This window comes from Musca autumnalis, unplaced genomic scaffold, assembly GCF_047663935.1.
Source record: "Musca autumnalis isolate F117 unplaced genomic scaffold, ASM4766393v1 scaffold_3, whole genome shotgun sequence".
In the NCBI taxonomy this organism is placed as follows: Eukaryota; Metazoa; Arthropoda; class Insecta; order Diptera; family Muscidae; genus Musca; species Musca autumnalis.
Window position 1 is genome coordinate 214870106 of NW_027411866.1, and position 13338 is coordinate 214883443.

Here is a 13338-nt window from a genome sequence, read left to right on the forward strand (position 1 = left end):
TTTGGAATTTGTGTTGAGTCGCAAATCTCAATAGTTTGGCTGTTATATGCCAAAATATCCAAAAAACGCCAATAAAAAACTTAAAGTCAAAATCAGGAGGATCGATTTTCGCGGAAAACATATGGTCCAGTGGACTTTTTTGCTCAGTTCAATCCCAGGAATCAGAAACTCGAAGGGCCCATTAAGGTTTTCAAATCTCCCCGGCCTACTATAGGTACATTTGAAAGCAGTTGAATAAGCTAGATAGGAGATAAGAAGTAATGGAAAGATGAAGGTCTCTTTCCCATTGTATTTGATGGTGGCCATTTTTGGACTGCAATGCTGTAACCAAGAATTCGATAAGAATACCATATTTTACATTTCTAAATTTTTTTGTAACAATGTTTATTAGAAGATGATTTTTTATGAGACTCAAAGTCTATTAAAGTTGCATTGAAAGGCTTCGTCAAGGTCCGCCATACGCATAGCATTGACACCATCTATTCGATAATTTGTCCGTTCACAATAAGTATGCATTTCATTGATGAAGAACAATTGCTGGAGCTGCTCTACTGACGTCATGGTAAACATGTTTGTGTATCGCTCAATATCCTCTGGCTGCAGAAATGAGAAAAATATCTCATATGAGGGATGTATTCCGTTCATATCCGGATCATGTTTGCTGACAAAACCCATAAAAATTAAAGATTCCAAAATACAATCAGTCATCATGCTGCCCAATGAACTCAGCTTGAAGATATCCGCATATGCGGCGTTATAAAAGGGTGTCCTCAATAGACCAAATGGTACAGTTACAACATTTTGTGCGTCTTTATACATAGGACTAACCGTCCAGTATGGGGGAAATAATGTTGATGCCGTGTAGAATATTTTCTTGTCACTGTCATCGTCTTCGAGTTTCGGTTTATTGATGAATTTCAATATTTTAAACAAATTGATGTAATAATCATCCGCATGAAGATTCAAATCTTTGTAATGGGCTTCCAAGCGTTCCGTCGAGTTTGTTGAATATGTGTCACCCACTTGCAGTTTCATTTGTTCTAGTGTTGTAAAAAATTGTCGGGGTACCATGTAGACCTTGTTCATATCTAAAGTTTTGTTGAGATTTTTCTTGATATCTTCAAACATTTGTTGTATTCGAGGTAGTTCCAGTAATAATTCTGGATGTAATTTCATGTAGATGCTTTCGGTGGCCTTGGTCAGATAAATAGTGACCGGAGTCATACAATCACCGGCCTTTCGAAATAAGTTAAACCAATCCAAATAGAGTAGAAAACGTATTTCCAAATAACGACAAAGGAATGCCTCATCATATTGTTTTATTAATTCATCCAATTTGTCCATGCCAGCGACATTATCGATAGTCAATTTCATATTGGCATCTAATTGCTTGGGTTTTGCCAAAGTTGTTAGATATTTTCTAAGCCAGGGATACGGTAGTTCGTGGAATTTATAAGTTTGTGCTTCTTGACCTTTAATATTACGCAACTTTTGTTCAAACCCTTGAATTAGTGGCCATAATTCCATAAAATCCATTGCGCCGGAAGGCAGAGGAAGTTCCTTTTTAAATAATTTCATTTTATAGGAATTGATGTACTTATACCAGGTCTTGAACCTCCATTGCTCCACAAACATGTCATTGAAACCATATTTACGAAATATGGCCATGGTTGTGGTCCAATCGAAGACAACATCTTTATCATCCACGGGTGTTAGCAGGGCCCATTTCATATTTTCCTCCTGCTCCAACCATTGTATTCGTTTCAAATAATTGAATTCAAAGTTATCCTTCATGCAGGATTCATATAAATTCTTGGCAATTTGCTCATAACGTGGCATATCCTCCATGCGGGTATTTTCTAAATATTCCTTTATTTCCAGGTTACTCTCATAGTTAATCATTGACAACACCGAATCATAGTTGTCAACATTGTCTGCATGTTTGTCTGACCACTTGGAACAGACATATGAATATAATTGAGTGCATGGATTATATTCGCCATTCAAGTTGTCCATTAGCATGTTGTAGTGTTTTTGATTTAGGCCAGTGTCAACGAAATCCTTGCTGCAGCTCACCACCACCACTCCAAAGATGGTCACCCCTACAAATAGCCGGCAAAATATCTTCATTTTGTTTGCACTTCAAAAGTTCTCTCTTTCGTTTTTTTCGGATTAATATTACCGTTACCGTTCAAAACTAGACTAAAGCTTGCACTGAAAAGTAGGAGCTTTTATACAAATTATAAATCTTGCTGGACAAAATGCTAAAAGCATATCACGCATTGAAAGGTTAAAGTTTAATAAACAAAAATAGCACACACACATACACACATATTTGTGCATTTGCTTAGATTTCTCATCTAGATTTCGGGCAAAAATATGCCACTAGCATCAATTATAATTATAATTAAAGTTCAAAAAAGACAAAAACATATTCTAAAAACATTTATCAACATTTTATGTTTCGCATATATGTGACACGGGTGACGTAGGGGATGAGAGATACCAAGGAACGGTCCTGACCGGCTTTAACATGGCAAAGTCCAGGATTTATCTTGGTCCCTGTCTCATCTCAAGTGGACACTGACCTCCCCGTGGTGTCACCTGGGAAGCTGCCTTTAACACTAGTGAGCCAATATGTGCCGCTCGTTCACCCATAAGGACGTTGAAAACTTGGGTTTGAGCGTCGGGCTTGTAACCCTCCCTTAGAAAATCAGCCTACTATGAAAGAAAAGACGAAAGAAACGAAAAACAAAACCCTCTAAAATTGACGACCCCGCAAACGTTTTAAGGGCCATAATTTGCGAATCTGCACCTGGAATGTTCGCACTCTTTATAGAGAAGGTGCAGTTTAGACATTGGCAGATGTACTTGAAAAGTACAGAAAATACGACGAAGGCGTCACAACAACACCTAAAGGTGACGTACTGTATTATAGCTGCCATGACATAAAGCATGAGTTTGGTTGCGGATTTGTACGGATTGGTTGTACGATCGTTCTGAGGTACAAACATAGACTCGGACCACTACCTAGCTGCAGCAAAGGTACGTACGAGATTAAACGTAGCAAAGCAAGTGCGAACAGACACAACACGGAAGTTGGACATCGGTAAGCTGCAATCACAACAGATAGCCACAGCAAATTCAACTCAACTGGACCAATTGTTTAATCAAAGCACTCCTCGTCCCGATAAAAATATCAGGACAATGGCAAAACATTGTCCACTCCTTGCAAACACCCGTACCTGGATACCAGAGACCTCCACCAAGGAACCCATGGTACGACCAGGAGTGTCGTGCTGCCACCGAAGAGAAAAATGCGGCATATAGGGCTACTTTACAATCCGTAGCAACGCGTAGCGCACGAGAGAGATACCGTGAGTAAAGGAGAGAGGAGAAACGTCTTTTCCGCAGGAAGAAGAGAGAGATGGAAAAGCGGGAGTGTGAAATATCGAGATGTACAGGAGCCAGAATGAAGTCCGAAAATTCTACCAAAGAGTCAAGCATCAAACTGATGGCTTTGGTACAGGCACATCCTCCTGTAGAGACCAGCAAGGTAATTTGGTAACTGATACAGATAGTGTACTCAGGATATGGAAAGAACATTTTTCAAATCTGTTGGTATCCAATAGCAGCGAAGACGACGAAGATACCACAGTTCCAATCCCAGAAGATGGTATTGAATGTATACCGCCCAGCCAAGATGATGTAAAGACAGCAATAAATCGGCTGAAGAATAATAAGGCAGCAGGGGCCGATGGCTTACCAGCCGAGCTGTTCAAAACCGGAGGCGACACGCTGATAAGGTGTATTCATCAGCTAGTTAGCACCATCTGGCAGGAAGAACGAGTACCCGACGATTGGAACCTGAGTATCCTGTGCCCCGTCCACAAGAAGGGAGATAAGACTGTATGTTCTAACTATAGGGGCATAAGTCTACTCCCTATTGCCTACAAGATCGTGTCAGGGATATTGTGCGAAAGACTAAAGCCTATGCTCAACGAGATAATTGGACCATACCAATGCGGCTTTGGACCTGGCAAGTCCACCATTTACCAGATATTTACCCTGCGACAAATCCTGGAGAAGACCCAAGAGATGCAGATCGACACCTACCACCTTTTTGTCGATTATAAAGCAGCCTTCGACAGCCCGCTGCGTTCAAAGGTATTCCAAGCCATGTCTGAATTTGGTATTCCCGCAAAGCTCATCCGGCTTTGTAAAATGACTTTAACTGACACGAGGTCCTCAGTTAAAATAGGAAAGAACCTCTACGAAGAGTTTGGTACCAAAAGAGGTTTCAGACAAGGAGACAGCCTTTCGTGTGACCTCTTCAACATCCTGCTAGAAAAGGTTATACGAGAGGCAAACGTCAAAAGAAGTGGCACAATCTACACCAATAGTCACATGTTACTTGCTTATGCTAATGATAATGGTGTGTTTGAAAGTAAAATTCTTCGAAAGATCTACGGACCAATCTGCGTTGACGGTGAATATTGACGTCGCATGAACCACGAGCTGTATCTATATATATAAAAGAGCTTAGTGATGACTGAGTGAGTGAGTGAGTGACTGACTGACTGGCATATCATCGCCCAGACGAAACCGCTGAAGCTAGAAAGCTGAAATTTTGACTGTGCGTTGCTGTTGGTGTGTAGGCGTGAGATAAGTCTGGGTTTTTGGAAATTCGACCTAGAAAGGTACGAAAAGTACTAAAAGGTACTAAATATGGTACCATTTGTATTAGGCAAACGGGAAGAGCTAGAATTCTGAAATTTGGAATGAGGGTACCTGATGGAGAGTTAGAAAGATGTACCAAAGGGTTTTTGGAAATTCGACCTCTAAGTGTACGAAAAGTACAAAATTTAGTACCAATTGTATATTTTGAACGGGTTTAGCTAGAAACTTGGAATTTGGTATGTAAATGAAGGTTGGGAAGTGGTGATTATAAAAGGAAATGGTTTATGAAGTTTTTACTCATGTGTACGAAAAATACTAAATGGTACTAAATTTAGTACAATTTGGATTTGGGTGAACGGATAGAGCTGGAATGATGAAATTTGGAATTAAGGTTACTGTTGCAGAGTAGGATTGAGATATATGGGTAGTTTTGGAAATTCGTACCTATGTGTACGAAAAGTACTAAATGGTACTAAATTTGGTACAATTTGGATTTGATTGAACGGATAGAGATGGAGACCTGACATTTAGAGTTAAGGTTACTGTTGGAGTGTAGGATTGAAGAAGATTTGGAAATTCGTAATTATGGGTACGAAAAGTACTAAATAGTACTACATATATCACAATTTGTATTTGGGTGAACGGATAGAGGTGGAATCCTGAAATTTGGAATTAAGATTACTGTTGGACTGTAGGATTGAGGAAGTTTTGGAAATTCGTACTTTCGGGTACAAAATACTTTTCGTAGATGGTACTAAATTTGGTACACTTTGGATTTGGGTGAACGGATAGAGCTGGAAACCTGAAATTTTGGATTAAGATTACTGTTGCAGTGTAGGATTGAGATATACGGTAAGTTTTGGAAGTTCATACTTATGTGTACGAAAAGTACAAAATGGTACTAAATTTGGTACAATTTGGAATTAATTTAACCGATGGGCCTGGAAACCTGACATTTGGAGTTAAGGCTATTGTTGGAGTGTAGGATTGAAGAAGATTTGGAAATTCGTAATTATGGGAACGAAAAGTACTAAATAGTACTACATTTATCACAATTTGTATTTGGGTGAACGGATATAGCTGAAATTTGGAATTAAGATTACTGTTGGACTGTAGTATTGAGGAAGTTTTTTAAATTCGTACTTTCGGGTACAAAATACTTTTCGTAAATGGTACTAAATTTGGTACACTTTGGATTTGGGTGAACGGACAGAGCTGGAAACCTGAAATTTGGGAATAAGATTACTTCTGCAGTGTAGGATTGAGATATAATGTTAGTTTTGGAAATTCGTACTTATGTATACGAAAAGTACTAAAAGGTACTAAATTTGGTACAATTTGGATTTGGGTGAACGAATAGAGCTGGTATCCTGAAATTTGGAATTAAGATTACAGTTGGAGTGTAGGATTGAGGAAGTATGGAAATTCGTACTTATGGGTATGAAAAGTACTAAATTGCACTAAAATTGGTACAATTTGAGTTTGGGTGAACGGATAGCGCTGGAATCCTGAAATTTGGAATTTAGATTACAGTTGGCCTGAGGGAGTTTTGTAAAATTCGTATTTAAGGTTACGAAAAGTATTAAATTTCGTACAATATAGATATGGTTGAACGGAGAGAGCTGGAATTCTGTATTTTGAATTAAAGTTTCTGTTAAAGTGAAGAATTGAGGTAGTTTTGGAAAATCCTAATTATGGGTACCAAGAGTACTAAATGTAATCAAGATTACTGTTGTTATTTTGTATAATTGTCAGTGTAGGGTTGAGATATGTGGTTGACAAAATACGTACCATAAGTTTACGAAAAGTACTAAATGGTACTCAACTTGGTGTTGGGTGTAGGGACGGAACTGGAATCTGTATTTTTGGAGTTAGGGTGAGTACTGGTGTGTAACATTGGTATATTTACGAAAAGTACTAAAGAGGTCTAAATGTTGTATCGGGTGCAAGAACGGGTGGAATTCTAAACTTTGTTCTTAGAGTCACGGTGGGTATGTGGGGTTAAGATATGGTGATGGTTTTGGAAATGCATACTATAAAAAGTACTAGAAGGTATAGAATTTGATATAATTTGTTATTGTGTAAAGGGGTTGGCAGGAATTTTTTGGAATTTTAGGAGGAGGTTTTGGAAATTCGTTCTTATGTATTTATATGTATAGTACTATAATTGGGTTTGAGGGAACTGATTGAGCTGGAAATGAGAATCGCGGTTGGTATAAATGGTTGATATAAGAAGGTAATTTTTTTAATAACCACGTGTACGAAAAGTACTAAATTTGGTACGTCTTTGTTATTGCATGAACGATAATATAAGGAGTTTTTAATGCGTATAAATTCTGAAATGAAGGTCATTGATGGCTGAAATGATATGGGAAATACTATTAGGTAACGAAAAAGTACTAAATGGTACTGAAATTTGGAATTAAGATTACTGTTGGAGTAGAGGATTTAAGTAAACTTTGAAATTCGTTCTTATGTGTACCAAAAGTACTAAACTATACTTAACGTGATAAAATTTGGATTTGGTCAACGCATCGAGCTAAAATCCTGAGGATAGCAGTTGGGGTATAGAGTGGAGATAAGAAGGATGTTTTGTTAGAGCTGTTTTTAGAGCTGTAAATGGGTATCGTTGTTTCGATATAGTTTTTAATATAGGGGTGTAATTTTTTGAAACTAATACATATTATAAGTGCTATATTTGGTACCGTTTTGGTGTTGCATAAAGGGATATAGATGAAATTTCGAATTTTTGTATTAGGTTCTGTGTTAGTATTAGGTATGGAGAAATTAGGTATGGAGGGCTGAGGTATTGAGCTGGTGTTGGAAATGCGGAAATACATTTTGATATCACAAATTCCGAAATTACTGCTACTTCGGTTGGAAAACGTGGATACAAATTTTAAACTACCCGTACCGTTATAATGAAACGTGGACTGAAATATAAAATGTTGACTCGAGGATGCGACAAGATATTTTTTTGGAAATTCCAACTAAAGGTGTACGAACGGCATTTAAATGAAATTAATTAAATGTTCATGTAAAGTATTGTTTATTTGTATATTCTTCCTTTTCCGCATACGAAGTAGCGGGCATTTTGCTAGTCTGCTATACAACGACATCAATATTGTTAAGCGTATCGAGATGCAGCCATTGCGTTGGCTAGACCATATCACAAGAATGAGCGATGATGAACCCGCTAAAAAGGCGCATAAATACGGACCGCTTGGCGGTGCACGCAGAATTGGCAGGCCAAAGAATATATGGCGCAAACAAGTGGATGAAGAGATGACAAGGCGTGGTATTCCAGAAAGCGAAGCACTAAACAGTGAGAATTGGAGATCTTTTCTTAGTTCGGTCTATGGAACAAATGTTTTGTAATGGGCCAGCTAAGTAAGTAAGTAGAATGGCGTATAAATACGGGCCGCATTGCGGAACACGCAGAACAGGAAGGTCAAGGCTTCGACGGAGTAAACAATTGGAAAACGAGTTTGACAAACGCGGTATTCCAAATTGGAGAAATAAAGGTTAGGTTAGTTCGGCTTATAGGACAAATGTCCGGTAGAGGGTAAACTACGTATGTAAGTAAAGTTTGGACCAAATCAATTGCTCTGTTTAGGAAATATCGTGCATACCATTTTAGTGAATATAAAGGGTGATCCAACTAGAGGTACTTTTTTCAATAGCCTATTTTTGACTGATCACGTGTGATGGTCTCATGTTATTTTTGTTTAGCATTTTATCGTGGAAAGACTTACGATTGAACAATGTTTACAAATCATTGAACTTTATTACGAAAATTCACTTTCTTTGAGGAATGTGTTTCGAGCCAATGGGTATGTAAACAAGGAAAGTAGCCGCATTTAGGTTAAGCGCTACCTAAAGAGATTCAAGAGGTGTCACTTCATCCAGAACAAAACAATGGCTTGGCGTGGTTAAATTTCCCTCAGTGTATGAAAATAATGGTTGTTTTCATATCAAATTATCTTCCTCTAAATGTGGAGCATATTTCCAAACCTTTAAACGGCAGCCTTGTTCGCGGAAAAATCATTTTATTGAAGAAAACATCTAGGTTCTTATGAGAAATTTTGACGTTTTCAATAATTATTTTGAAAATATTCCATATTATCAGCATCCGAAGCACTCGTTTGTATCCGTCGAGGTTGTCTGTGTCATATTCTATCTTATTGTGCAGAAATATGACATTACTGCGCGACTCCTATTGAAATTCCGAGATGTTTCAATTATCTGTCATGTTAAACCCTTTTACGCGAAAAATCGGCGTTAATATCTCAAAAATTTGCGAAATAAAATGATTGTTCTATCCTGATGACCAAAAATAAATGCCTATTTTTTATAGAACTATCGGAAAATGGATCAGAAAATCATTTCGCGAAGAGCTAGAAACATAATTTTTTCTGTGTTTGAGACGGAACATCATAGACTTTAAATACCTAGAAGATTAAAGACGCAGGTTCATTGGTTTTGGGATAAATAAGCTAACATTAACAAAAATGTAGGTGTTCTATTCTACTGACGTGGAGTGTATTTCCCATTCAATTAGAATTTTCTGTGTTTCTTTTTTTGTTTCTTTAAGAAATTTGGAAACCTCTAGTTAGATCACCCAATATTTGAATTATTGTGTGGAAGGAAGAAGTGGACCCATAAGCACCATCTCTGAACTTTATCTAAAATTCGCAGAAATATTACGATATGCAATGTTTGGACCGACACAGTATCAGATGCGAAAATTGTCATGCGCGCCAGCAGCTACATATGGTTTTCGTAGGGGGTTTTTACAGCGTTTGGGTCATTTATCAGGAAATCTGCATTTGCCCTTAAAAAAACGTATACTGTTGTAATTGGGTCCACGAGAAAAACCTGTTGCAAGCAAAATCAAAACGATTCGAGACCATTTTTTAAACTGCACTTATCCGAAATGTTTTGTGAAAAGTACCCGAAGATGGTCTATTTTTTAAGCTAATCTATGTATGTATGTTCACTTTCATACGCTACAGACCCCAAGTATATTTAGACGAAATCCGTTTCAGTCAATTTGGAGTTGATTTAGTCATGTCCGTCCCTCTGGAGCGCACGATAACTCTCGAACTGAACAACCGATTCGGTCCAACATTTGGCTTTCGAAATATTTTATCTAAACTTAGTTTAAGTTCGAAGATGGGTTATATCGGTCCATTCCTTCCGGTACCTCCTCCACAAAAGTTCGAAAATGTTCGTAAAATTTGTGCGCACGATAACTATTATAGGGAGTAACCGAGTGGGTCCATACTATGTACATCGTAAAACTGCTACCAGATTTGGATGAGGTTCCAATATGGACCGAATCGGACCACTCCTTCGGGTACCTCCCACACAACATTTCGGAAAAGTTCAGTTTAGGGCCTGCTCTCGAATCGCTTTAATTTTGTTTTAGCAACTTGTATTCACTGCCATTCATACGACGGTACAAGTTTTATCGGGGGCAAGTCCATACTTCCTGATACCGTACCACAGTGGAAAAAAGTACCGAAAGTTGAAAGAACATCACATGTTTTAAGTGTAAAATCCGAGTTACAATAAATGACATTTTATATTAAATATTTTTTACTCACCTGTCTTCACGAAATGTTAAATACAATAAAGCATTAAAATTACTTTGTAGAAAGACTGCATGCGACGATCGCAAATTTACTACTAAAATATATTATAAAAACCAGGAGTGCAAGAAATCTCCATAACAAAAGTTCAAAAATGTTCGAAAAAATTGTGCGCACGATAACTCTTAATGGGAGTGACCGATTTGGTCTATACTTTACACACTGTAATATATCTATTAGATATTGATCAGGTTCGAATATGGACTATATTTGTCCACTCCTTCGGGTACCTCCCACACAACATTTTGAATAAGTTCACTTTAAGACCTGCTCTCGAATCACTTTAATTTGTAATTCATTTCTCGTTGGAATCGAGCTTAATGATCAATAATGCAAGTGAAAAAGGAAAGCCGACGATTCGAACCCACACACCCACCATTATGTGGCATGACATGTTTCGCCTTTGGTAAAGGCTCCTCAGGTGCCACCGTGGTGCCTTGCCACCTTGCACGCTGAAGGTCGTGGGTTCGATTCCCCGGCCAGTCAACATCAAACACTTTTCAACGGTGGCAAAATACCCCTCAGTAATGTTGGCGACATTTTTTGAGTATTTCAGCCTTGTACAACTTCTCTACAAGTGGTGTCTTAGACACGCCGTTCGGACTCGGCGATAAACTGTAGGTCCCATATCATTGAGCTAATATGAATCGGGGTGCTTTCATTGATATGAGAGAAGTCTCCCCTGTCCCGCCTGGGATGTTTGTGGAACAATTATATGAAGGCTCCTCAGACATATCGGATGTAGGACGGCTTCGCTATCATCTAACTTTTCCTCTTTCAAATGCATTTTGTTTTTTTGTTTTGTTTTTTACAACAACAATGGGGATTTTCCCATTAAGTTGTGCTTTCATGACAAATGCTTAACGCTGCCTTTGAAAGTAATGAGTTTGGCTCTGAACTCTAACATGCCGTGACTCTTTTTTCTTGTGTTTTCAAGGACGTGGTTTCGAACCCCAGCCTGGTTCAGCTGATTTTATTTTTATTTGAAAATTTTGCCTGTTTAATTTTTGTTGAAGCAACTTGCATTCGCTGCCTCCATTACAACGGTAAAAGTTGTTTCAACGGTAAGTTCATACTTCTTGAGAAAACAGACCGAAAGGTATAAAAACCCCTATGGCGCCATATGTAGTGGCTGGAGAGTACGATAACTTTCGAACTGATCAACCAATTTGGTCCAAAATTTGTCCACACTTAGTCTCAGTTCGAAGATGGGAGGCAATACCTGTCGACAACTTCCGGTATTTCTCCCCAATATTTAAAATATGTCACTAAAATGGTATACGCGATATCTCTTTAACGGGGCAATCAATTTGGTCCAAACTTAGGATCACCTAATTTTTTGTCTAAATTTAATTTTACTTTTAAAATGGCCCATCTCGGTCCTCTCCTTAGGGAATGTCCGTTATAAAAGTTCAAAATTTGTGTCTAAGTTCAGTTTATGGTCTATTCGAAGATTTTTTGATCCCAATCCGCATTTTTGTCGGCAAGTTCAAAATGGCCACAAAATTCTGAAAAAAAAAACTCTTAATGCATTCGATCTGTCTGTAGATGAATGTTTCAATTCACTAGGCTGAGGGTAAGTCTCTGTCTACAAAGCCCACTTTTACTTTTTTTGTATGACTATCAAGGCTTTTAATGTGAAATTCTTAAATATTTTGTGGGACTATCAAAATTTTCTGCGTGCATTTCTAAGAGAATATTTTTGCCAGATTTATTTCATACATGTTTTTATTATTCAAAGAAACATTAGTTAGGTCACTATGTCGTTAACACTTGTCAAAAAACCGAACAGACAATTGACCCAGTTCGAATGAAAATGAAAATCATGTAAAGCCCTTAGTATATCGCTTCAGGATTTTCGGCATAAAGGCCAGTATATAGGATATCATCATATCGTCATGTATTTCCGCTGGTGGTTAAGCGGAATAATAGTTTTTTTATTCTTTATAACAAACATCCGAACCAGTGCCTACTGCCGGGACACCTTACAGGATGAAGCATTACAACAAATAAAATGGTCATATCTACGGCAATGTCTACTAATGGTCAGTGAAGAATCAATGTCTACAAAAATGAAGGAGAACCTGTGGAGATTAATGAAATTGGTGAGGACATCCGGTAGTTAATTTTCACAAAAACAAAAATATTAAAAGAATTCCTTTACCAGAGCTTTGATTCCTCCATTGATAGTATACCGTATGAGGCTTATCGACTTATGGGTTATTCCCTAACCGCCATACCTGTGGATGATTTGCGTAATATAAGTATGGAAAATGTAGATATGGTTGAGATATTTGGTTCAATCATAAATACCATGACTTTGCGGGAATATCAACAAGGATTCAGTGTGGAACAATTAACGCTCTTGGCTCAAAAAGTTCGCTACGAATGGTTGGGTAAATCACCTCAAACTTATTCGGAATATGATTTACGTACCATGGGTGAAATTTTGTGCTATTTTAATGTGACGGATATAGGAAATATACATACAGATGCATTTATGTGGGTGTGAGTGTGGGAGAAATATTGGTATAAGTAAGTAATTGGCTTGTTCTTGAATCTTCTAGGGAAGCAATTGAATGGATCGGTTTAATAGAAAAATGTCCAGAGGATCGTTTACAGGCCTTTGCCAATATAGCACGTCGTCCAGATGCCTTTGGTGAACCAAATAAATGGTCGAAATTGGAAGTAAGTAGAAGAGAATATTTAATTTTGAGAAGGTAAGTTGTGGGTAGAAGGGGTAACATTTAATTTCTTCCCTTAGGTCACCATAATTGGAAATATTTTGAATGGCTTGTCTTCGAATGAAATCAATACAATTTCCAAGGATAAACTCCAATTGAATCACTTTTACAAACCTAATGGCGGGATACAGCAGCAGCAGCCGCCACAGGGCCCAGGAAATGCAACGAAACACAACTCAACGACATCCAAGCCATTAGAAGGCAATGAAAACTCAATAACTGCAAAAGAAACCACTCAAACTAATATTGATCAAGCCTAA

At 37.9% G+C, this 13338-nt stretch overlaps 2 protein-coding genes across 2 annotated transcripts; one reads left to right on the top strand and one right to left on the bottom strand.

Annotated features, from left to right (window-relative positions):
• Nucleotides 1-411: 411 nt before the first annotated feature.
• LOC141398427 (uncharacterized) lies at nt 412-2022 on the bottom strand. The gene has a single exon (XM_073975712.1). The coding sequence runs from the start codon at nt 2020-2022 to the stop codon at nt 412-414; it is 1611 nt and encodes a 536-aa protein (XP_073831813.1).
• Nucleotides 2023-12406: 10384 nt separating this feature from the next.
• LOC141398428 (uncharacterized) lies at nt 12407-13338 on the top strand. The gene is made up of 4 exons (XM_073975713.1): nt 12407-12439; nt 12502-12836; nt 12902-13022; nt 13099-13338. The coding sequence occupies exons 1-4, from the start codon at nt 12407-12409 to the stop codon at nt 13336-13338; spliced, it is 729 nt and encodes a 242-aa protein (XP_073831814.1).